We start from the raw sequence: 26,326 nt of genomic DNA on the forward strand, positions 1-26,326 counted from the left end.
CTATAAAATGTCTATAAATATTTTAAAACCTCATTATGATTATAAACATTTAAATACCGAAAACAAATAATTTTTTATTATTATTGATTGTCAAAAGAATTGCACTCTCATCTTCTGTAACTTTTCCATTATGCAAATTTTTAAATATTTTGACAAGAAATCTTACACTGTGCACTTTTATGTCTAAAGTGGCAGTTCAAATTAAAAAAAAGCAGATAGTTAAAAATAAATTTCTCACTTTAAAAAGTTAACATTATTTGGGGTTTTGCTGACTTTAACATACTTATTAATACAATAAATGCGTTCCAATACGTTTTAATGCCTAAAATACTTACTACTAAAATCCGTCATTTTATGAAGGACCTTACACGCAATGTTGTGGAACCAAAAGCTCGTTAAAATTTTTAAAACTATAGTACGTATGAGAAAATTAAAAGCTTTTATTTGTTAAATATCCAGCAATATTCAATATAATTTTTAAAAATAAAACTTATATATTATTAAATAAGTTTATATATATATATTATTATATATATATTATTATATAAGTCATATAAGTATTGTTTTGATGTAGGTAACTTATATTTTTCAGTGCAGTATATTAGCTGCTCTGTAAACATTCGCAATAAAACGTACAGGCGCACTACACGCAGTATCAGTAAAATCCATTTCTACCGTAAAACTGAATGAAAACCTATTTTTTATATTGCTAATAAAACAATAATGGGGAAATATGTTTTATAAACAATTCCAGAAACAGTTGTTTCTAAATTTCTAAAATATCTTTTAAAAACCTTCTTTCACTAATGTCTGTAATTATGTTTAGGTTAAAGAGGAATAGAACTTCCAGCATAACGTGGATAAAAACCTATTTTTAGATATTTTTAATTTGTCACGATAAATTTTTACCTACATTATGTTCAAAATGTCAACTAAAAAATCATAAGCAAAATAATCGTTGTTCTTTAATTTAAAGATTTTTTTAATTATTGTTTCTGATTTAATATTTCCTCTATACTTCCAAAGGAAAAACACCTCATACATTACTTTTAGCAATCAAAATTCACTTTTTTTTACATTGTTTTAGATTAAATATTTTCCGTAACACATTTATCTTTAGTGATTATAATTCACTATTCTTTTCTTCTCAAATTAGGTATCTCTGATTGAATATTTCCTCTAGGACATTTATTTTTTTAATCAAAATTCCTCTTTTTTTTCTCAAATTAGATTGCTTTTGATTCGGAATTTTCACATCTTGTGAATTTCAGAAATTTCAATTATAATTTAAATCACATACAAATAATGCGTGCAAATAAAATACGTACAAATAAATTTCGATTTCACTTCGGAACTTTAAATCCATTGATGAGGAATTTTGCTTCTATAGCGCTCCCTTTATTATTTAGCGAAAACATTATGCTTCTAGGATTATTATTATCTTTACTGCTTTCAATTTCTCGAATTGGTTTATTGTTGTTTTCTTTAGCATAATTTTGGTGAGTTCTCCTCCAGACCTGTTTTCTGCACTTTTTTACCATATTCATCTAACCCTGGATGCTTTTCAAATTTCCAAATTTTAATTTTTAATAGCTTATATTATCTTTAGTAATCAGCTTTTTCGAATCAAATTGTATTAAGGTATGATTCAGCCTGCCATAGCTTCTACGTAAGTAAACCAAAGCTTTATACACGCTAATACTACCAAAAGCAATTTTAAAAAAATTTCATAATTTTGCTCGCATATTTTATTTTATAAAGAGCGTTGAGCAGCCGGCTTTCATTTGGAATTACGGCTATCATTGTTCAACTCAGTAACCTGACAATTTTGAATTCAACCCAGAAGACAAGGGGACTCCTGAATCATTGGAATGAGTTAGCCTTCGTGGAGGGCTTTTTGATTGTATTCTTTGCATCACATGGAGATTAGAAACCTGAAAACTTCGTAAGGTTTTCTCGATGGCATGAGGAATTCTAACCCATGATCAGTCAACCAACGGGTAAATTTTACTTTGGCACTGTAATCGGTGCGAGGTGAGAGCAAAGTACGAATCAACCTGTCATCGCTGGGATTCGAAATTAGGTCGCCTCTTTCTTTCTTGAAATGGTTTTGCTCTTTAAAGTTGGTTTATTCGCTATGCTACTGTAAAAGACCGAAATTGGTGGTTGCTAACTTTCGTAGAAAATCTTACAGTCGTTTGGTAAATGTCCGAAATATATACTAGACCAATATTGGCTGATATACGCTTGTCCGGTATTCCGTATACTAATGTTTTTTAAGGACAAGTGCCACTGCCCGTTACATATATCCCGGTATTTCCTGCACTGATATTTTTTAAGGTCGAGGGCCACTTTGCGGTATGCTCATGCCCGGTATTCCGGACACTGATGTTTTTCCGAATCTATCCTAATTCGATATTAAAATATTGAATAATTATTAAACTATCAATGAATAAATTAATATCAAATTAAAGATAGCAAATGTTTCGGTCATTCACCAAAGTGATTATGTGATTGTTGTAATTCATCGGTGAAAGTCGATATTCTCAAGATTTCGGTCAATCAAGGTAACAGTTATACAGTTACAATATGATTAGAAGAACAACACTACTTTATACAGGGGCGACAGTGTAACTTCACAAAACTTTTCTCGCTCGAAAAATTTAGGAATTTCAGTCATATTGAAGCAATTTAAAAATTAAAATTATAATTCGAAGAAAGAAAATGAAGAGACTGTTGCAGGTCTAAATAGCGAGTTATCGATTACTCTTTTTTTTCCTACTTAGACGAAACATAAAAGATTCCACATGCTCTTAAAGTTTCTTCAACTTTAAAACAACATACATCTGAATGTAATTTTTGGTTATACTCTATTGAAATAAAATAAAATAAACAAAAATAAACTATATAGTTAAGCTTTAACTCATTCCTATGAATGCAAAAATATAATTGTTATACCAAAAACTACTTTTCCGTTAAAAAAAAAAGACATTGCAGCTTTTTTCGGAAAGCAAAATTATTTTCTACAAATAACACAAAATCCTTCTCTTATGAAATAAATTTTTCAATGTGTTAGTCTAAAAGATTACTTCCAGTTTTGAGGAAATAATTTGTTTATCAAACATAACAAAAAAGAAAGGAAGAGAAAGGAAATTCAATTTATTCTATTTTTAGAATCGTGACTATTCATGCAGTAATTGCACAAAAAACACTTAAATTGACCATCTTCCGCTTTTTTGTTCACATCCTAGAAATTGTTTGATAATATTAATGCCAGTTCGCATTTTTTATTCCTTTGACAGATATGCGGGGTTACGAAAATTTGATTAGTTTCGTGTTGACGTGCTTTAATATTTTTTAAGAAACGAAACAAGTTAAGATTTGTAAGAAAGTATGTTTTTCTTTTCCGGAAAGAAGTACAAGATGGAAATTTTATCTAACTTAATGCGAAGTAAGTTTCGTTTGTATTTTCGTAAGATGTGCTAAAGTTTAATAAATTTTTTTTTGGAAACATAAAATTTTTGAAAGCATTTAAAAACAATTTCTTAAAACTTTGAAAATTTTTTGATTTTTTTTAATATAAAAAGGAATTTAGCAGTACAAAAACCTAATATTCTAAGAATCTATCAAGTTGTTAAACCAGGAACACTTAACTTGTTAACTCATGTTCCACAGATTATGCATTTTATTTTCTGACTTTTACACATTTTTGCTATTTTACATGCAAAAGTTTCTGATAATGAATAAAATTTGTTGTTTGAACTTTAGCATGTAAAAAAGTGTTATTTTTAATTTTTATTTAGTAACTAAAAACTCATTCCTCTAAACAAGACGCATGAGGACTTATAAATAACTACTATTGTTATTATGATTCTTATTTAAATTGTTATAGATTGGAAAGTATTTTTTGGAAAAAAAATGCCACCTTTATAATGTATTAAAGCCTTTTGCCTTTTGTTTTGCCATCTCCAATATAAATTTCAGCTCAATTTTTTTCCTGCCATTTCTCCAAGTGGTTTATCTTCTTTAGATTAGTGCTAGTTCCACGACTCTCAGATGTCCTCACGATTTTTGCGCCTTTATTTTATTTGCTTCCCCGCATTTATTTTCTCTTTCATTTTTTTTGGCGGGGGGTCATAAATAATTTATAACACTGTTAGATTTTGTAATCTTAAGTACAAAAAGTTGAAGTGTTTGTATTTGGTACAACGTAGCCGCACCCTGCTCTTGTTCAATTTATTTATACATTCATTTCAATTCACTTCTTGTCATATCAGTTTGAATCTGTTTAATGATATTTATCTCTGACATCTTAGTTTCTCAGTCTGAAAGTTAGAAATAATCAATATCATTAATTAAGGCACTCATGTACAAAATGTTCACAAAATTTGAAATTGATAATTTTTTTTTTACCGTTTAATTTTCGTTAATAAAAAATTACTCTTATTTCAATAATCTTTCAAACCAGAAAGTGAAAGTAAAAGGAAATGTTTCAGTATAAAAAGAAATACAACTTAGTATAAATATTTATGCTTAACTCAATTTTACGTTGAAGTAAAAAGTATCTAGACTTTCAAACACACTTAATTTTTTTTAAAAATTTTGTATTGTCCAACATTTAACATTTTAATTTGCTCTTGCTTAGTTCCGATACTGGCTTTTTCATGAACCTTTCCTTAAAACGCTGAAATTCTATAAGAGCCCTTAAGAAACAAAATAGAATTTTGTGATGGCATTGTTTGCAATACATATTTCTTAGCTTTTAAAAATTCTTCAATTTCATAAATTTAATTTTTTAATCATTCTTAATGAAATTTTAATTAAATTAAAACAACTATTTAATTTTATTACATTTTATAAAAGGCAAATTTAAATATTTTATTCTCCTCTTAACGATCACTGTAACGGTTAACTCTTAATTCAATATAAATGTATGACTCATTAACTGAACTGATTAGATCGAACATCAAAATCTATTTTTAACTTATTATTCTTCAAGAAACTTTAATTCTCTAACCGCAAAAATGTTTTAGTTATAGAATTATATTAATTCTCACGATCTTTTTAATGATTAAGCAGTAGCCAAATTATTTAAATATTACTGTTATTAACCCTGGGTTGGCTTTGTTTTTGTCGATTTTATCTTTCGATAAATCGCCAACTATGGATCTCTTTTCATGCTTGTAAGTGTCCGTTGGGAATAATTAGGTCACTGTTAATTTTAAATTCTTAGCGTTAGGACACGGAGGTTTTGCCCTTTTGTCCGACCTTTTTAATTTACTAAAATTTTTCTGTTATGTTTGAAAAGGTATCTCTATTATAGGCGTCTGATGCTTACTATTTATTTTGTTTATTTTTATAATGTCCAATACTACTTAAATAAAAACAATTATTGTTTGGTATGTCCGTGGGCTATCAATTATTTACAAAAGCAATGCATACAACATGCATTTACCATAATCACGCCTTCATAAATCTATTGGTAAATATGCTTCCTCATCACAAAACTATCTCCATAAATGTTTACGCGCATTTTTATTGTAAATGAAAATAAAAATAAAAATGAGTTCATAACTATTGTTTCTGACGGTTGATAATGGAGGAAAGAATAAGGAAAATAATAATTTTTATTGTTATTTTATTTTAATTTCATAGGGGAGAAAAATCTATTGTTTGGACTAATAATTTTAATTTGAAGCTAGTGATTTTTATTAGGATTGTAGCAATCAATAAGTAATAATTTGTGCCAATTTTTAAAGAGAAGCTGCTTTATACTTTTTAAATATGTTACAAAGAAACATGAGCTATTCAGAATGGTGATAAATTTTTTGGATCAATTTCTGTCAAAAGTGAATTATTCTGTTATTGATTTGCTTAATAACTAGATAAGCGACCGGATATTCAATGCTTTGCAGATAAAATTCAGAAAGTAAAGTATGGAAAACCATTCTAGAATTAAAACGCTTAAAAATAGAAGGTTTTAAGTTGCATCTTAGTGAATTTGAGTAAATCAACGATAACTATTTTTGTTACGTAACGGGACTATAACACGGAAACAAAAAATTCTGTTAAAATTACCGTAATGTATGATAATGACATATCTGGTGAAGAAACCGTAATTCTGGTCAATAAAATCAAAATATACAATATGTAAACTATTCATTTGGTTGTTGCGGTTTACCGGAAATTCTGGTTTTCAAAATTATTGCCCTTGTAATCACACAATTAGTAAGAATTACAAAACAAAGTACAAAGTAAATTTAACCGAATGTGGGGTTTTTATGCCATGCTGTAAGGTATCACAATAAAATGACCAAATTTTAACGCATTTATAAAATTTTATCGCATGTTATAAAGCATATTTTATTGGTTATTTTACCAAAATCATTATCAAATAGCTTCGATAAAAATCACGGAGCTTTTTGGTGTTCCCATAGAGCAAGAAGTATGATAAAGTTTAACATATTTTTTAAGCTTTGACCATATTTTTTTCTTCAGTGTTGAGGGTGTTTAGTTTCGCTTTTAACTTCTTAATGATGAGAGCGTTTTTAACGATATTTGTAGATCAGATCTCCCTCTGTTTATGTAATTTTTGAATTCGAAAAAAGGTATTGATGTGCTTTAACACCAGAACATTGATAAAATAAAAAAAAATCAAACAGTTTAAATAATATTTAATGTAATCTTCGGACTTACATGTACTTTCCTGCACATTATATGTTATGAAATGTGTTTCATTTTCATGAAAATTATGTGTTTTTACGTAAAAGTTTATGAATTCTTGTAAGCAATTATTATTTATCGATCGTTTTTATACGCAGTTTGCACTAAAAAAATATTTATTTATTACAATGAACTCACTGTAATAGACATTTATTCATTAAATTAGATAATGACATTTATTTATGGAAATAGACAATAATAAACAATTGATTTACTTTTCATAATAGGCCTGATAATTTCAGTCTAAATGGGTGGATAAATATTGAAAAACATTGAATGTATAAAATGATTATATAATTATAATATTATTACATTATTATAATATTTTTATATTATTATAATATTAAAATTGCATAATTTGGCAATCATTTTCTAATTAATAAATTAAAGTATTTGCTAAATAGTGAATTAACCGATGAACTACTTTAATATTACAGCAGAAGTATAATATTATAATAGAAGTCTCTTGTGACGTAGAAAATGAACAATGGAACATCTTATACATTTTTTATTTATACACTCTAATCAATATACTAGTTTCGCTTTTACTTTAAGTATGGTTCAAAAATATATTTTAATGCTTTATACATTTGTAGAACTCAAATTATTAGAAAATTAGATCTAATCAATCAATTTCCTTCTGGCATCTTTAAAAATATTTCTTTTGAGTTATACTTTATACTTTATAAAATAACTGTTATTCAGTCGATTGATTTTTGATATCATTTATAAAATTAATAGAAAAATTACATGCATGCTTAAAATTATAAAAATGAAATATTATGCGTATCATTTATGGCAAAAAGCAATTATTGTGAGTTTACGATGAGTTTCCAGAAATGTTCCTTGAAAGGGACAATTGACATTAATGTGCTTAATACAAACATGTTAATTCGACTTATGAAGATCTTGGTGTTTATTTTGAAACACTTTTTCAAAAGTGCTTAGTTGCTTGTAAATTTTTGTGTTTTTGTGAAACATTTAATATTTTACAAATCTTCTTCGAGAGATATTTAAAAAAATTAAATTGAAATTTTTGCTTAAATTTGCGTAATTAATTTTCGATGTAACCAAAGGTATTTTGCTTTCATATTTTTTGTTAATTTATTAAAACAATTTAACCTTTACCTGACCTGCTTTCAGAATTTTTAAATATTAGCATAAAAACTAGTTAATTTAAATTTTTTTTATATTCAAATTCTAATGGCATAGTTTTCATTAGATTAGTTTTTTTCAACATTTATACATCGAAGCAGAAAACATAGTTTTTATGTGCTAGAAAAAGATTGAAGGTATTATCTAAAATATGCTACTCCAAGTTTAATAGAGTTATCGGTTTTAGTTTTTGAGATACTATGTAATTTTAATGTGGAATGAAAATAAACAAATCTTGAAAATTTAAGGGACTCTCTGACTCTTCCAAATTGTAGTTTTCAAAGCTTTTACGCTTATTCAGATTTTTTAAGTACCGAATATATTTCAGGTTTATTTAAGATATTAAAATTACAAAAATTGCATTTGTTTTAAAGAATATTATTTTAAAAATTAAAAATTAGCTTCGAAAAAATATTTACTCATCAAAGTAATTCTTGTAAAATAAGCAGTTAAACTCGAATAGAATTATTGTATAAGTGTGGCGCTAGTAATTACAGACCATGACAACCGTCATCTATGAAAAGGTACCCCGACATAGAGTCGAGTTAACATGTCTTATATACTAGTGAATTGTAGTTGTAATTTTGTAGTGGTAGATACGCTACATAAGTATACTTTACCAGCAATAGTATATTTTTAGTTTTCTGTATAGCTAAAATAATTTTTTTCCTTAAACTGTATAAGACTTTTTCAATGAAGTGTGAAAAATTATAACAAATTATTTAGAATACTCGTAATTTATATAAAGATCTTAGATAAATTCTTTTTTTATATCATTCACTAATTCTTTGTTGCTTTATTAATGAAATTTAAACTTGTTTACAACCCAAGATTATTTTATTTTAATCATGCTTTCCAAAAATGGGAGCATATATACATATATATTGAAATTCATTGGCTGAAAACATATTGTTTTGTAAAAGTAGTTTCAAGATCAGTTTTTTAAAATGTTGTTTATTTTATCTATTGTTATGTTTGAAATTAAAACTTTTCTTTATGTTTTCGCTCAGAAATATTTCTGAAAAGGGATTGGGTTTCGAAAAGTGGATTATTAAATTTATGCTCTTTGATAAGAAAAAATTTCGTTTAATAATTTTTATTTTTTGAAAAAAAATCGACTGCTTGAAAGAACGGAAATATGTTTCTTTGAATTTTATAATTTTTTTTTCAAACTTCTTGAATAAATATGTAAGGAATCATCGTGAAAAGCAACATGATTGAAAAAGTTATTTCATTTTCTAGTCTATCATCATGTATTAATTCGGTGTTCTTTATATTTTAACCATCGATATTAGAGTGAAAAATGATAAAAATCGGTTACTTAATATTTTGGAAAGAAACTTGAAAATATCTTACAGTTTTTATTGATTTTAATTTGAACCGAATTTATTTGAAGTTGCATGCTGTGTTCAGATAATGGTTTTATTTTTAGTAAATAGAAGCTACCATCTACGGCAATCGCTTTTTTAAAAAAATTTTTTAAGAAATTAGAAATGAGTATAATAATTTGAATAAATGTAAGGTAAAGTGTTTATTTGCGTTACTTAACGTATGAAATTGCTTTAAAAATAAATATTGCTTTTTTTTTTGTAATAGATATTGTTTCTGCGACCTTAATTTTTTTCTAATTTTTAGAATCATTAAAAACACATTTTAAGTGATTGGGAACCTTATTTTAGATTCATTCCCTCTAATGATGCCTTTGCGAGAGAATAGCAAATATTTTAAAATACCGTCATGTGGGGCTACTTTGTGCAGGATTTCGCAGTTTTTGTACTTTGACATGTAAAAAAACTATGTTAATTCAAACTTTAGTAAAATTTATCGATATTATATTCATAACTGGACTCCGACGAGTGAATTTGATCAATAGTGGCATTAATTTGCATGTAAAATTTATAAATAATAAGTCAAAACATACCTTGCACAAAGTAGCCCCTAAGTGGGGCTACTTTGTGCAGCGACAGGAATTCAGTTTAATAATCATGTTTTTAGTAAAATATTGATATAAAATTGTAAAAAAAGTTAATTGTTGACATTTTTAATAACAAAAACATTAAGATATGTAAAGATATTAGTATGAAAATAATTTTCAGCGTTAGGAAACCATTTTTTACACTGAAGAGCCAAAAAAAACTCCTATACCTGCCTTATATCGTGTAGGGCCCCCGCGAGCATGCAGAAATGCCGCAACACGACGTGGCATGGATTCGATCAATGTGTTAAGTAGCGCTGGAGATAATTGACACCATGAATCCTGCAGGGCTGTCCATAAACCAGTGGGAGTAAGAGGGGAAGGGAATATCTTCTGATCATCACGTTGCAAGGCATCCCAAATATCTCCAATAATGTTCATGTCTGGGGATTTTGGTGGCCAGCGGAAGTGTCTAAACTCAGAGTTCTCTTGGATCCACTCCCAGACATGAACATTATTGAACATATTTGGGATGCCTTGCAACGTGATGATCAGAAGATATCCCCACCCCCTCTTACTCCCACTGGTTTATGGACAGCCCTGCAGGATTCATGCTGTCAATTATCTCCAGCGCTACTTCACACATTGATCGAATCCATGCCACGTCGTGTTGCGGCATTTCTGCATGCTCGCGGGGGCCCTACACGATATTAGGCAGGTATACCAGTTTTTTTGGCTCTTCAGTGTATAAAGAATTTTTTTCTTAAAAAGAATGTTTATTTCAAAACATTTGAGTTTAATTAAAAGGAAACCCTATACATTTTTGAACATTGAAATGGATGAAATTTCTAAAATAATGATTATTACATATCCATTATCATTTACAATATTGATAAATTTGAACACAACATGCTTGAATGAACATACAGAGCTTGCTCTTCAGTTTCTATCAAAATCACCTGATGTCCTATAAAATATATTTTTATGTGTTAAATCGTTTGATTAATTCATTAGAAAAATCTTTGTAGAACAAAAATAATAGTTTCACGTGTTTCTTGTGAATTTTATTAGAGATAGTATTTCTGCCGATTTTGTACTTCCTAGAAGCTTCTGCAATCGACATACCATTACCACTGCTTGCGAACATTGTTGTAGCTTTTCTGAAATGTAATCAAGGTAGTTTCACATTCCAGGTATTTATTTTATAACGTCTGACAATTTTTCTGTCGAAAAAAAAACGAATGAAACTTTGTAGAAAGTAGCCCCACAGTGCATTTTTTTTTTCATTTTCCGTTTATTTGTTATTAATTTTCAAATTTTTTTAACGCTAACATGATATAATTGTTTATTAATATATAAAATAAAAAAATTTGCATTTGCGACAATTGTTTAATCAACGTCTTTGCATTTCACAGCTTAAGTTTCCACGCACACTTTTCGACGTCCGACGTTCTCGGAAAGTTGTTGACATTGGATAAACAAAACACACTCTGAGATTGTTTTAAAATTCGAAAAAACGTTTGTAGTAATAGAGGAGACTTCTGTCTTTAAATTCCACGCATTTTTAACGTGAAAAAAACATAATACTGAATAGCAGCACTTGAAAAGTGTCAAATTCGAATTTGCACAAAGTAGTCCCCACTGCACAAAGTACGGTAATGATTTTGAAATCAATCGTATACTTATACGAGATTGTATATTTATATATTCATAAAGGAAAACAATTCTTAACGATCCATTTTTGAGATACTATTTTATTTTACTTAAAAAAATACAAGAGGAAATTATGAATCTAATTTTTTTAAAATCTTATTTGATATATTCAATTGAATTTTACAGGCAAAAGCTTTAATGAACATGCTGCAATTTTGGTATGTGTAACTAGTTTTATTTTATTTTATACCCAGCGTTAAACAACTGACTGAGTTTACAACTATCAATATCAAATCTGCAGCCTTGTAATTCTGAGCGCTACCCAGAAGACGTTGAAACTCATGGAATCAAGCATCTAGACAAATTAGCCTTCTTGGACTTCTTTTTGATGGAACTAACCCGCATTTCCGCTACATGGAGAGGAAACCACGAGAACCTCTTACGGTTATCCCGACCGAAGGGGATTGTACCTCATGATCCACTGTTCGGTGCTAGATGGGTGCAGAGTTCGTATCAACCAGCCATCATTGTCATTCGAACCTGGTTCACACGCTTCGAACGTTTTGTCACCTGAGCCACAACAGCCTTTATGTTACTAGTTGTAGATCATTAAAATTTGAATTAAATTATTTAGTTCCATGCTGACTTGGGCATGATGATACGTGGTTGTGAGGGAATGACCGAGTGTTTAATTTACTTAGATAATAATCAGAAATTCAGTTTAAAATTCATTTCCTGAATTTAATATTTCAATGCTCAAAAAAGAATGACTCCCCTGAAAAAGTAGCCAACAAATCTGCCCTTCAGATGCCTGTATGACGTAGGTCATTTCCCAGGTGGGCATTGAAAAAAAAATACTCAAAAAAGGAAACCACAAACTAACTTGTTAACTTATTTTAACTATTATAAACTTATTTTTGTTACATAAACTAAGCTGTAATTGAAATACACTAATCTTATTTTTATTTTTTTGTGCTATACCAAAAATTATTCATGAGTCATAAAGCAAGCATAAACTATACGGGGAACATGACGAAACTTTTTTTGTGAGAATAACCCATACATATCTTAAGAGTTTAATTCTAAACGAATTATGCTATTTTTCTGAAGAAAAAAAAATTACTGAGCTTTAAAATAGTCTAATATTTTAAAATTTAAAAAAAATGAATCTTTTAAAGGAAATCGCCTATTTTGCATGTTTTTTCTCAATCCTATGAATGACATAAGCCACGGTAGCTAAGCAGATGGAACGCTCGCCTTCCATTTGGGCCATCCAGGTTTGAATCCGAGAAATTGCTGGTCGGTACGAATTCTGCACAAGTCTCGTACTGTCCACAGTTCTATCGTGAAATATCCTCAATGATTGTGATAGGTGACGCGTGAGTCGCAACAAGTGCTTGCGTGGTGTCCTGGCATTCCTTGGGAACAACTATGCTCAGTTACAGCTGTGTAGATGACCTGAACTGTTAGTTCTGTGTCTTTAAAATGTTCAAGTTTAGCAAATCGCCAGCCGCGTATGAGTTACGGTCAATGATGCGTTTTTAGTCGGCAAGAATTCTGTCTGCTGCATACATTTAATGGCAGATTTGTGAGGTTTACGAAGCTTCCTCCTGGCATACTGACAGGAAATTTCACTACCCCATGACAGTGACTTTCTCCACAGCTCAGTCCAGATCTTTATTGGACTATTTTGGCTGGGAAGCTTAGGATCATCCCTCAATACAGCCCAGACCTTGCGCTAAGTGATTTTCATCATTTCCGATGTTTCAAACATCATTTTGGGCTGCAACCAGTACAACTATGACAAAAACATGAAAATGGTCGTGACCTCTTGGTTATCAGAGCAAACGGCTAGTTGCTATGAAGAGGGTATTCGAAATCTAGTTGCAGGGCATGATAAGTGTTTACGCAAACTTGGCAACTATTTTGAAAAAAAGAGAAACATATGTAGAATAAAAAAATAAATTTGCTCCACGAAAATTTTCTTTCTTTTGGTTTTTATTTTCAAACCGCCGTTACTTAAAAAAACAGCCCTTGTATTTTATCTTACCTCAAATGTGTTGACGGTTACGAAACTAAAGTGGCATTAGCTTTGCTTTTCCTAACTTGCTAGGAATAAAAAAATATTAGTTTCACAATCTAATTTTGCATATACCGAATAAAAACAAAATGCAACTGTACGAAGCGCAAAATGATAAAAGAATAATTTAAGTTAGGTGCTTGATATTATTTTTCTTAAATTGCACATTAATTATTGTACTTGAACAATTTCTTTCTATGGAGAGAAGATAAAACATAATGATTTTAAAAACAGTAATTTGTTTATTACAATATATTTGCTTATTACAATCTATAGAATGTATCTATAATAACTTGTTTATTACAAATGTTTAGCTTTAATTAAAATTACGTCCTTACCCTCAGATCTTACCTAATATAAAAATTTGTATAATGAATAAAATAGCATAAATTATGCATAAATAGCTATGCATATATAGTTAGTATGCATAATAGCAAATTATGCATAATAGCATAAATAACTATGCTGCTACTTAGTAGAGATGAAACGGGCTCATCCACAGCCCGGGTCTGAAGCGACTTCAGTCTCATTTACTGAAAAGAGATTTCGAGCTCGGGCAGACTCAGACTCATGATAAAACTTTCATAAACTTTTTAACTTTTTTTAAACAAATATTTGACTCAGTTTTTGAGTATTAAAATTGTAAATTTTTGAGGTATAAATTTCAGCGATTTGCTACTCTTGTTTGGTGCTTTTGCTTTGTGAGACTAGCGCTAATTCTCAAATGATTTATATTTAGATAAAGATTTGGATTTTTCTTTTTTAATTTTTGCTTTAGTCATCTTAGAGTTTTAGTTGGTTCAGTTTTTCCCTCCATTTTTTCTTTCACAGATTAGTAATAAAATAGATTTTAATTTACTAATTCCCTTGTGTTTAGACATCAAAGGATTAGTAACAAGACCATAGCATTTTTCCGTTATTCGACGCATATCGCGGACTCGTAGGGCTCGGAACATGTAAAGTGAGTCCGAGCTCAGCTCTACTACTTATTACCAAAACAAAATAGAAAAAAAATCTTAACTCTTTGAAAATGTTTGATTCTTTCAGTAGATTACAGTCAGTGTAATGATTTTAATCAAATTTAATATGTGATATAGTTGTATTTCCTTAAATTAGCTCACATAAGTCACAAACTAATTTAACAGATTAAAAACAAGATATTCGTATATAAAAAAAGGGAATATAGTTGCAAAAATAATTAATGCAAGTACGAAAATATCAATATTGAATTAAGCAAAGAAAAAAGAAAAATAGCAAGACTAAAATTATCAAAATTAAAAAATTCTAATAATATCTAAACTTTTATGAAAAATAATTTCGGGAGAATATTTATTTACTAATAAATAAAAATAACGTAAATTTATAATCATATAAATAGTAAAAAAGGTAAAATTTAGTGAAACTTTTATTTATGAAAACCCTTTTTCTTATATAAAATATAACTCTTTTTCCTTTACTTACAATTTTTCAAGAATGTTGAAAAATGTACGATATTTGGTACTTAGATCAAATTAACTTGGTTCGAAATTTCCGAGATTCTTCGACAGCGGTTTATTATAGGATCGAAGCTCGAAAAGTTAAGAATACAAAATCTAGATTGATAATAAACTATAGTCAACTCCTCTTGAATTCATGAATACGGTTCGTGAGAAAGTTCAGAATAAGACCGTAAAAGTTCATAAGTCTCTGAAAAAAACTTTAAGCATTATATAAAGAACTCTTATATACAGTTATAGAACTCTGTAAAAATCTTATATTTTCCCTGTTATATAACGCATCGAAATTGTATGCTAACTCATAAATCCCCTCTTATAATGAGAAATAAGTAACAAATAATATAAAATGTAATTTTTAATTGCCTTACTGCGAATTTTCCAAGAGAGAGATCTTTCTCCCCTCATTCAACTTTAGCCAAATTGTGGATCATAATTTTTTTTTGGGAGTATTTAGGGGAAGTGAGAGATAAGGAGTAGATGCTAGAATATGTAGAAAATTAGTAAAAACATATAAGACGAAATATTTTGATGGTTCTCTTATATATTATAGAGTCAAATCCATCCAGAATGTCACTGCTGTTACCGGCATGCATGTTCTCCATAGTAGCCCAACTTAAAAAATTTATCGATCATTTGCTTCATGCAAATTAAATTTATGGCCATAAAATAAAATTTTAGTACTTTTTTTCTCTTTTGACTGAATTCATTAAATTGTTCTCTGTTAAGGACTGTATTTATATATGTATTTGTATTTTTTTTAGACGGAAGCAGGACGAGGTGCGAATCCTGGAAACGGCAATCCGAATGAGAAATGAGGAGCAGCGGCGGAAAGGAATCGAACTTGATGCCACTTGTCAAATTTGCCTAAAAACAAAATTCGCTGACGGCATTGGGCATGTTTGTAACTATTGCAACGTTCGATGTTGTGCTCGATGTGGTGGAAAAGTTTCACTACGGTCGAATAAGGTACTGTTTAATTATTCACGCATTGAAAAAATGTTAAAATTTTTGCTAAAAGAAAAGTTTTATGACCTATTTGCAATGACGGAATAGATATTATTTGGAGACTTAAGCCATTTTAGGCCAAAGGTGCGTAAACGCATCATTCCAATAAGCATTTTTATTGACACAGTGATGCATAGTTTTCACTAAATTTGCTCTTATGCTAATTTTAAGGGTTATGAAGACATCTTTAAAATAGTAGTAATTCAATTGGAGTAAACACTTTCTGTTGAGAAATTTAAAAAAAGTTCTAGTTTTAATTTTAATTTGAGACGTTAGTGATATATTCGGCATTTTGAAAGTGTTTAATTATCCCATTTGAGAGTACTCATATGTTTTTATTATGGATTGAAGGTGTAAGTTCTGTAAATAAAATTATCATTTATTCACCATTACCATTTGCTCCATTTTCATTATGCACCATTCCCATTATGCATTTTATTATCATTCATAGAATCTTTTCAATGGTTTGCTAGCAACGCCTTCTCATTGCGCGTTTGACTGATGTCTTTAACTAGTTCTGTGATTCATGAAAATATAGGTGAGGCATCTTGCATTGTTTTCTAGATTAAGCACACCTACATAATAATTTTGGACAAAATGAACTGAAATTGTATTTATAAACAGCTTTGATGGATAAAATAACTACGAACAGTCTTTTTTTCTCTGATAATTTCATATTGGCGTCTTGAAAAATGAAATAATTTTCACACAGTTTATAAAAGTTAATTCGAAGTAATGCTCTTAAAAAGATTCAACTAAGTTTTTTTAACACTAAACAAATCATTTTTTTTTAGTTTGCTCCTTTCATTCAGGTTTTCACTAATTTGGGGCTCGCAATTAATGAGATTGACTTTATATAATTTAACCGATGAAAGATTAAGCCCGTTTCTACACTGACTTTTATCTTGGTTTAAATTTTTTTTAAAAAATGTCTGGTCTTTGTTGGCAATCGGGTAATTGTTGGTAATCTTTCCATATACTGCAAAAGATATGCATATTACTGATTGAGAGCTACTGGTTTTACTTATGCATATCTAAACACATGATGCCCAATATATGTACCACTTTTTAATAAGGTAAATTTTTTTAAGAAGATGGTTATGGTATTGCTTTATCCTAAACACTACATACTTTAGTAATACATGGAGAAAAAAATTGAGGAAAAATAGCCTACTGTATGGAAATGAATTTTCTGAAAAATAAACGAACAAAAAGAAACATAATATTAGTTAATAGAACCGAAATATACTGTACTTAAACTATTCATTAGGTAATTTCTCTGTTCATATGGTAACCGTTTATCTGGACTCCTGGTTTTTAAAATTATAGTTCTTATTACTACACACTTAGTAAAAGAACATCAACTGCAAATAATAAACCAAATAAACGGTTTTTATGACATGCTCTAGTGTATCATGCTAAAATTATCAAATTTCATTACCTAATTATAATTTATTGTTAATTTTACTAAAGATCCTTTCAAAATCGTTTTGGTGATAACTGCCAAGCTTTTTGGTATTCCTATCGAGCCTGAAACACAGTAAATTTTTCCATATTGCGATAAAACTATGCAGTTTTAAATGACAAAATACTTAGTTACATCTCTTCTATATAGAAATAAAATAGCATTTTCAAATTTTTATTTCTCAGGAGTAATATAATTATCGAGAATAATATTAATAAGAATTTACCTAAGTTGATAAAAAATTACTAAGAGTTTTTTTTTCTAACTGTTAGCTTCGGTCTCTCCTATCCCAAAATGTATCGAAAAAACATAAATAAATTTCCCGAGGATTTATCTTGTCGTTAATGGAATATTATTGTTTGAGAAAGCGATTATACGATGGACCATTTATTGTGCCCCTCTACATTGTTTTCAATAGCAATGTCTCCTGTTGCTGACCAAAAAAAAATATCTTTGCGTGATAAAATGCAATATTCTTGTATATTGTAACATGCTTTTGGGTTATTCTTATTAAGAGAGAAAATTGAGAATGCAGTTAATAATTGAACTAGCTCAAGATATACTTACTTAATGATTTGATTATTATGTTTGATTTGTCAGTTATTTTGCTTTGAAATTCCGAGTTTTATATTTTATACAAGCCACTCTGTAATATATTTTTTGGATTCGTCCCAAAAATGAAGTAAAAAAAAGTGCGCTCATTAATATTTAATGAAGTGATAAAGTGCAATATAAATAAAGAAAATTGGGTCAGCTGTTCAACGACGATTATAATATAAAATAAAATAAAAAATAAAATAAAATAAAGTATAAATAAAGAGTAGCCAGGTTTGTAGGGCACTGAGCCCATGTCCAAGAGATCGTGGATTCGATCCCCGCCGGTCGAAGACTCCCTGTGTAGTAGATGGTGACTGATGCGCGTTAAATCTGTCGAGTCGCAAAGTCCTCCATGTTCCCATAACAAATCAATACCTCTGGGGATACTTATCAAGGAGTTCCTTTGTCTTTTGGATTGGTTCAAAATTACAAGGCTACGGAGTTGAACATCAGTAGTCGTGAACCAAAAATTGGGTCGGCTGTCTAACGACGGATATAAAATAAAATAAAATATTAACAAAGAGAGCTGCATTGGCTCAGGAGATAGAGCGATCGCCTCCCAATGAGGTAACCTAAGTTCGAATCCCAGAGATGGCTGTTTGGTAAGAATTCTGATCCCATTCACCGACCACAGTGCTGATGAAAAGTATCCTCAGTGGTTGATGATTTAGGAGGTAGAATCCTCTGGCGGTCGGGATAACCATGAGAGGTTTTCATGGTTTTTTACGCATGTAATGCAAATGTGGGTTAGTTTCATCAAAGAGTCCTCCACGAAGGCTTTTCCTTGTCTTCTGGGTTGTGTTAAAAATTGCAAGGCTATGGAGTTGAACATTAATACTCGTAACCTCGGAATTGGGTCGGCCGTCCAACGCCGGTAATAAAATAAAATAAAATATTAATCATGACCCAATTTAATTATTTTAGAGAGTGAGAAACAAAAACGTCATTAAAATCTGTAGAATTTCTAGTTAAAAAGGCGAGAATATAATCATCAAAACCAATTTAAATGCTTCATTAAGCTACGACGTGTTTCGAATAATCACATTTCAATTCTTCCCCGTTTCCACCTGTAGTCAAACAGGTATTGATGTTTTCAGTCCAGCTTTACTCAATAGTGGATCGTTAGATTTTGATAATTTTTTAAAATTATTTCTTCATTTTAATGTTACTTTGCTACCCCTGATACGTTTATTTTTTTATTTCATTTCTTGAAAGGATTCTAAAAATATAGACTAAATCCTGTTCTTATGGACAACCCTGTATACATGCACTGAGAAAAAAAGTATGGAGAAAAACAGCCAGAATATGATAAAATTTACAGCATTTCTGGGTCTATGGAACACCTAAACGCTCGGCAATTTTTTTGCCAAAGCCCTTTACTAATGATTTCGGTAAAAAATATGGTTTTATAGTATGTGATAAAATTTATTTGGTAAATGTGGTAAAATTTTGTAATTTTATGATGATAATTTAGAATATGGCATGAAAAATATTTATTCTGTAAAATTCCTTTTTCATTTTTGCATTTTTTACGATATGTGTGGTAATACGAACTAAAATTTTGAAAACTAGAATTTTCAGTAAATGGTTACCATGTGAGCGGAAAAATTTACTAAATGAATGGTTTAAATACTGTTTATTTTGGTCTTATAAACACAATTACGGCCTTTTTTCTATAAATGTTATTATCATACAGTACGATAATTTTACCAGAATTTTTTTCTCCGTGAGCTTGCAAAACAAGTCTCAATTTTCAATAACGTTAAATTTTTCCCATAAATATATGGGTTACGATAAAACATTTTTATAAGCATGATATTAGCATGATATGGTATATGGTATGATGGTTTTATCAGCACGTTACGGTATAGTCAGAAAAAGCAAGACTTATGAACCAAAGTTTTAGTGACACATTAGGTATTTCTCGTAGCAATAATTTTGACTCTAAAACTTATTAAGTTATGAAAAATGAAGGCAGAATAAATTTTCTCTGAATTATTAAAATAATTCATTGAATTAATAAAAACATTATCTAGTTTATATCTAATTTTCGAAAGTAATAACGGCTTGCACTATTATTTTCAAGTTACAATTCGAAATAACAAAAATGAAAAGCTTTTCTGTTATCTTTCAAAGTGCTATTAAGGAGATCTGGGAAATGTTTTGAAACTTTTCTTTGAAAAATGCATGCATTTTTCGAATTTTCTATGCTGTTGAACCAAACAAAAAACATGCTAAAAATGGGGCTACTTTTTACAGGGGCTATTTTTTAAAAGTTATTAAGAAATTCATGTTTCGAATTTTTAACAAAACTGAAAATATTTTTCTTCAGTACTAACTTCTTTTGTTTTTTTGAATAAAACTTTCTGCACTTTTTATCTGAGTTATTTAGTGTATGAAATCATTTTAAAAATGAAATTTTTTTTAGATATAAAGCTATAGTTTTTACGAAAGAAAAGTTTATTGTTTCGAATTTTCAGAGCTAAACGTGAAAAAGTGTAAAGAAAAAAAAATTTTGGAAGCGTGAAAAGTTAAGTGTGAGGTTTTTGTAAATCAAATTAAAGAAAAATAACTGTAATGTTTATTACAAATTTTATGCAGTTATTTTGAAACATATCATTTTAAAGGAAAGGAAGATATGAAAAAATAAGAAGAAGAAAAGACCTTTCAAAATGTCCCCACCATTTGAGTTAAATAATATTGAAAAGAAGAAAAAAAAAACGAAACCAAGATATGCCTTGCTTTCGTATTAGGTTAAAAAATAAATTTTTTCAGCTTTTAATAGATAATTAATCGATGGTATTTTTTTAACCAGTGCAGCGTTACTAACGGGGGATTATCTGTTGTAATCACATAATCTGTCCAATCACATAATCTGTTGTAAAAGCACCATGGCCGGAGATTCTCATTGCGTGTAGTCTAGAATGAAGGTGCTTCTTTGCTTAAAACACTTTTAGTTCATTTTCTAACTAGAGGATATATTAAGTGTTGAAGAGGCTTGTAGTTTTTAAGATTTTTGTGACCCAAATCTCCTTACAGGAAAGTTATTGATTTGTTTATTTAATAATTTTCTCCAAGGCGTTCAGCAGAACTATAAGGAGCTGTAGCCTACAGGGTGTCCAATAAGTTCTCGTTCAGTTTCCATTCCAAATTCTAAGTTGTGGTCAATTGATTTTATTCACAGCAAAATTAACTGCATTATGTTCATTTTTGTATAACGAATGGATTCGTAATTCCACCTTTTAGATTTTTTTCGAGGTTAGTTATTGCGAAGAACTAAAGCAAGCAGCACGCAGATCACCCAAAAGAATTTTCTTTCCCCTTTTTGTCTTATAACTCTCTGAAATTGATTCAAATTTAAGGATATAATAGCATCTAGTTTCATTAACATGAACACCTATGAAAATAGTCAACAGATTGAGATTTAGAGAGCTAATATCAAGAAAATCAGCCTGGCTGCCACTGAAACAATTCTTGTAGTGTACAAAAGAGCACCATTACTATAATATTCATATGAGTGAGTAGCTTTGAGATCAGGCAAAAAAAAGTCTCTAAAATATATTTTGATGGATAAATATTAGCTCCCTTATCCGTGAAAACCAACAGAAATATTTATCACTTTTTGAAAAGATCCCAATACTATTGTTAAGTACACGCTTTGAAAAGAAAGCACCGATTTTATCGTAAGGTACGTCTTGAATCTGAATTGTTCATAATCGATCATTTTGAGACGACTGGTTCCCGAGCAAAAAAAAATTCTAATAGGAGAAGACAAACTCACCTTCAGCATGTCATAATAGATTGTTGTCTATCCTTTCTACCCCCTTCTTTTTTCATAGCAAACGATATCCCATGCGTTTTTTTAAAATTAAATGCTTCACATCTATTTGCTTTTAAATATTTATAAAATTGTATCTTATAAATTATTAGACACCAGCATTCTTATGTTATGGTACTTTACGATATAAATATTATATGATAACTTATAGAACATCCTGCAAATGAGCAGTATAAAACTACAATATCAGGAAGGAAGCATATATCTAACTATATTTGAACTCATGGTGACCAAAAATGTATTTCTTTTGTTTTTAAATTTTCATTCTAAAAGTAAAAATTGAATTTAAAATAGGGATGAAAGCACGGACAAAATTGTTTATTACGAGCCCTGAATCAACATGAAAAATTTGAATGTTAGGAAGCCTAAATAAAGTCTTGATATTGCAAGCATAACTTGGATTTAACGAGGAAATTTTCCATAACTTCTTGAAATATGATCCTCATATATCTGACTATGACTCATAATATTGTAATAACTAATAAAAGATGTTGTTCAGCAAGTCATTAAAGATATTCTATGCTGTTGCTTGTGAGTCAGCTTGCATTTTCCTGACGAAATGTTTATGAAATGACAGTGATGTGGAAGAAACAACGAAATCACCTTCACAGAAAGATATGGAGTTTCCAAGAAATCATAAATTTTCTGGAATCAATGAAGGGTAGTGATACTGTACGTCGTATCATGTCTGTTATAAGTCAGAAAAAAACCTCGAAATTTAATCAGTTTAAATAAAATATTATAAAAAGTGAGCTGTATTTTAACGTTTCTAGTTCATTTTTGAACAGCGAGCAAAAACGGCCAACACCTCAATAACCTTTGATGAAATGATCAGATTTTTACGTATGGAGATACAATCTTAATGCCCTAAATGTCCAACCTTAAATATACAGATTATAGTAGGCAAATAATGTTTTAAGTTACGGAATCGTGCACAGAGACGTATTATCTCCGAATAAACATACCACTTTTTGGATGGATTGGAATTTTTGACCTTAAAAATACGAAGAGTAGTCTTCATCTAAAAATATAGTTCCTGTAGTTTAAAGAAGAAAAATACGAACACTTCATGATCATTTTTCTCTTTGTGTATTTCAGCATCTCAGAAAAATTATATTTTTAAATTTCTATTTTTAAAAGCTATTCTGCCTACTCACTACAAATTAAGAGTTTTGTCGTTTAAAATTACGCAGATTGAATTGATGAAAAAATTTGTATACCATCGACCATTGTATACCATTACCATTCGTAAATAAAATAGTAAAGAATAAGAATTATAAATAATTACAAAAACTAATTTTTACATAAAATTATCATTGCGTAAAATTTTTTTTATTCGTTTCATTAGTTGCAGAGATATTGTTAAATATATCAAAAAGTGAAATTATCATTAGGGGTCCTAAACACTTGACTGTTCTGCCTAAACTATTGGGACCATATTTTATGGATAGCTGTTACTTCCTTCCCTATTTTGAGGGTCAAGATTCCAAATCTGTCGGAAAAAAAACCTATGCTTATGCAGAGAAATGTTTTGGTCATGATTTGGTAATTTAAATATCGTCTACTCTAATTAAATGGAAAATTTAAGGTTAGGCCAATTAACCATGAAAATTGAGTCTTAGTAATTTAATGTAAATCTTATCATTGGATCAAAATTTATTCAAGTGTTCGTTTTTCGACGCACAATCTGTAATAGGTTTTATTCTTTACATTTTCAGATCATCTCGATTTAGCTTGCAAATTGTCTCTGTCCCCACATCCTCGTTACAAATGAATTCGACTGCAGTTCAATTTAGCGCTGAAAATAAGTTCTTACGTTAATATGCGCATTTTTGTTATTCTTTGAGCTCTGAATGTTTTAATTAACAGCGATGTAATTAATTGTTGATAGAAACAAAGCATAAAATGAATTTAATATTGTACTTTTGCTGATTATAAGTAGTATTTAATAATTTGCTAACTGATAAGAATAGCTAATTATAAAAGTTACTAAATAAATTAAACTGTTCTTAAACACAAATTACATCATTTTAGACAGTTTTTACAACAATCTTTCGAAATATTCAAAAAATCTTAGTTTATAAAATTTTCCATTGAAAAATTACAAAGTTGGAGCATTAATAAAAATAATTTTCTTATTAAATTCGAATAATGTTTATCTCATCATTTCAGGCAAGAAGTTATTGATTTGGTCTTATTACCAAAAATACAGTTACGAGTTACGGGTCCAGAGATAATCGTAATTTCTTTATGTTGCAAATTATTATCGCCAGGGAAATAGCGACATAAATTCTGGGTGTTAAAAAGCTGGGCAGTAATTTATTGTCTTTTCAAATTATTGGACTCGCTCCAAATGTGTAGGAATCAATTGAATGAACTTTTTACGAATTCTAAATTATAATGAGATGAATCTAAGCAACAAATATTTCTTTGATTCCTTTATGTTTAAAGAAATCCTTGATGAGAAATAATTTTATAGTCTTATTAGATTGCATTCAATTAATCTTGAAATATTTACTATTCTATAATAGTTGAAACAATTAAAGGATAAAAAGCACGTCAAAGTTAAATTGAATGTGCCTAAATGTGGTACAGTTTCATATAAGTTTGTAGCAATTAAATCATATCCGACATTGTATTGGACACATTGGTAGAAAGGCCCTGAAATGCAACTTAAATTCTAAACAAATTTTTCTAGACAAAATAAAATTTCTATTTGCAACTTAAGCCAAATTATGCCAGAGTCGCAGTGAGAAAATGTTTGTCGCATTTTTGGTAATCAAACCTCAAATGAAATGTTCAAGGTATCCAAATGCGACATTGCCTTTTTACAACGTTTTTGATAGTTTGCTCAAATGTAACTATGAAATTTTCTGATCAAAATGTCAACCTTTTTCCAATTATACAAGCCTCGATCGTTTCCTAAGCAATGCAAGCAGAGTTAATCATCTTTTTATTGTCCCCCAAGTTCAATCAATTTAAGACTAGTCAAGTATTTAAATTTTAACTAGAGCTCTGTTTTAGATGGCAATACAAATTGGCAGTGATTTCCTATTGTTACATGTAAAATTATTGTGATATTATTACCAAAATAAATTTATTATTTTTTTAAAACAAAATTACGCCCTCTTTCAGATTAGCCAGAGCACTATATTTTAACGGAAGCTCTACGTTGGACCTAAGTTTCAATAAATTTTTGATAGCTATAAAAATTATTGTAATATTATTGCCAACTAAAATTTACCGTCAACCCGGTTACGATCAAAATTTTAACGTGATCAAGTTAGTACCGTGGACGAAGTTGTATGATCATCACAAATAAAATTCAAATGGATCTAAGCTCTAGATTTGTGAAAGTTTCAATAAATCGCATTTACGGCTGATTCTTGAATTATAATTTAAAATATTAGGTTCTTCATATTTAGGTACATTGACCATAAGCTCGTACATAAAAACTTTTTTTAAATTTTTTCTTTCAGGCACTGTAAACCTAGGTTATCTGGACACACTTTTTAAAAATTTCAAGTACAATTTTTTTTAAAACTAGTAAAGAAATATGCTGGTCTTTATAACCGACTTTCTTTCAATCTAACAGTAGTGTTTTTACTTTATAACAATTATTACAACATATTTGCATTTGATAATACATAAAAAAAAATAGATATCAGGCTCAAGTAGCTCGCGTTAGGTTGGGTTACTTCAAACTATATAATATTTCTTTATATTAATGAATTGTAATTCTGAAAAAAAATCATAAATTTGTTATTAATGAATGTTTTAAAGGGGCTCTGTTTAGGATATTTTGTCATATCTGATGGAGTTCTAATTGTTCAACAGAAAAATCAGCATTTGAAATTGATGTAATTTATAAAAGAATTTTAAATGAATGTATTTTTGAATAGATATAAAGGAAATGAGTTCTCAAGGGTTTAAAGCCAATCATAGGTTCAAGTAAATCTTGAATAAAGCAGTCAATATACCAACATACATTTTAGAATCCTTTCAAAGGTAATTTGTAATTAAGCATTTATATTAATATCACATAAAGTACAGTTTAGAAAGTAAATTAAATGATACGTTTGCTTGACTCAAGAATGGTACATAGTACATGGAATGGTACATAGACGCGAAGTATGTTGAAGAACATTAGTACAATCTCCACTCAATTGGGGTGGTATCTCGTAAACTACATGAATTGCTTCAGTGTTTTTAGCACTGCTACAAGCCGTATTGTATGTACCCAGCAAAGTCAAACATCAGCTCAAATTACCAGTCACTGATTAACACCAAGAGCCGTATTAGCAACAAGCTCCTCTACAACAACACTTTCACACACAGCGCTACACATTTTTATAGTTTTGCCTATCCCTAATTCAGTTTCTCTTCGGTGTATTAAATC

At 29.3% G+C, this 26,326-nt stretch overlaps 1 protein-coding gene across 3 annotated transcripts in view; it reads left to right on the plus strand.

Annotated features, from left to right (window-relative positions):
- Rim (Rab3 interacting molecule) overlaps window positions 1–26,326 on the plus strand; it is a 156,216-nt gene that overhangs the window by 55,220 nt on the left and 74,670 nt on the right. For 2 of the 3 annotated variants that reach the window (XM_021145414.4, XM_021145415.4), the window contains exon 2: window positions 15,784–15,988. In XM_021145414.4, coding sequence (XP_021001073.1) covers window positions 15,784–15,988 — 205 coding nt within the window. Of the gene's footprint in view, window positions 1–15,783; window positions 15,989–16,501; window positions 16,566–26,326 lie in introns of those variants that run through there. The other variant, XM_071187356.2, reaches the window with a different exon arrangement.

The sequence above is a fragment of the Parasteatoda tepidariorum genome, chromosome 11 (assembly GCF_982258835.1).
Source record: "Parasteatoda tepidariorum strain Cologne lab strain chromosome 11, Ptep-v5.0, whole genome shotgun sequence".
In the NCBI taxonomy this organism is placed as follows: domain Eukaryota; kingdom Metazoa; phylum Arthropoda; class Arachnida; order Araneae; family Theridiidae; genus Parasteatoda; species Parasteatoda tepidariorum.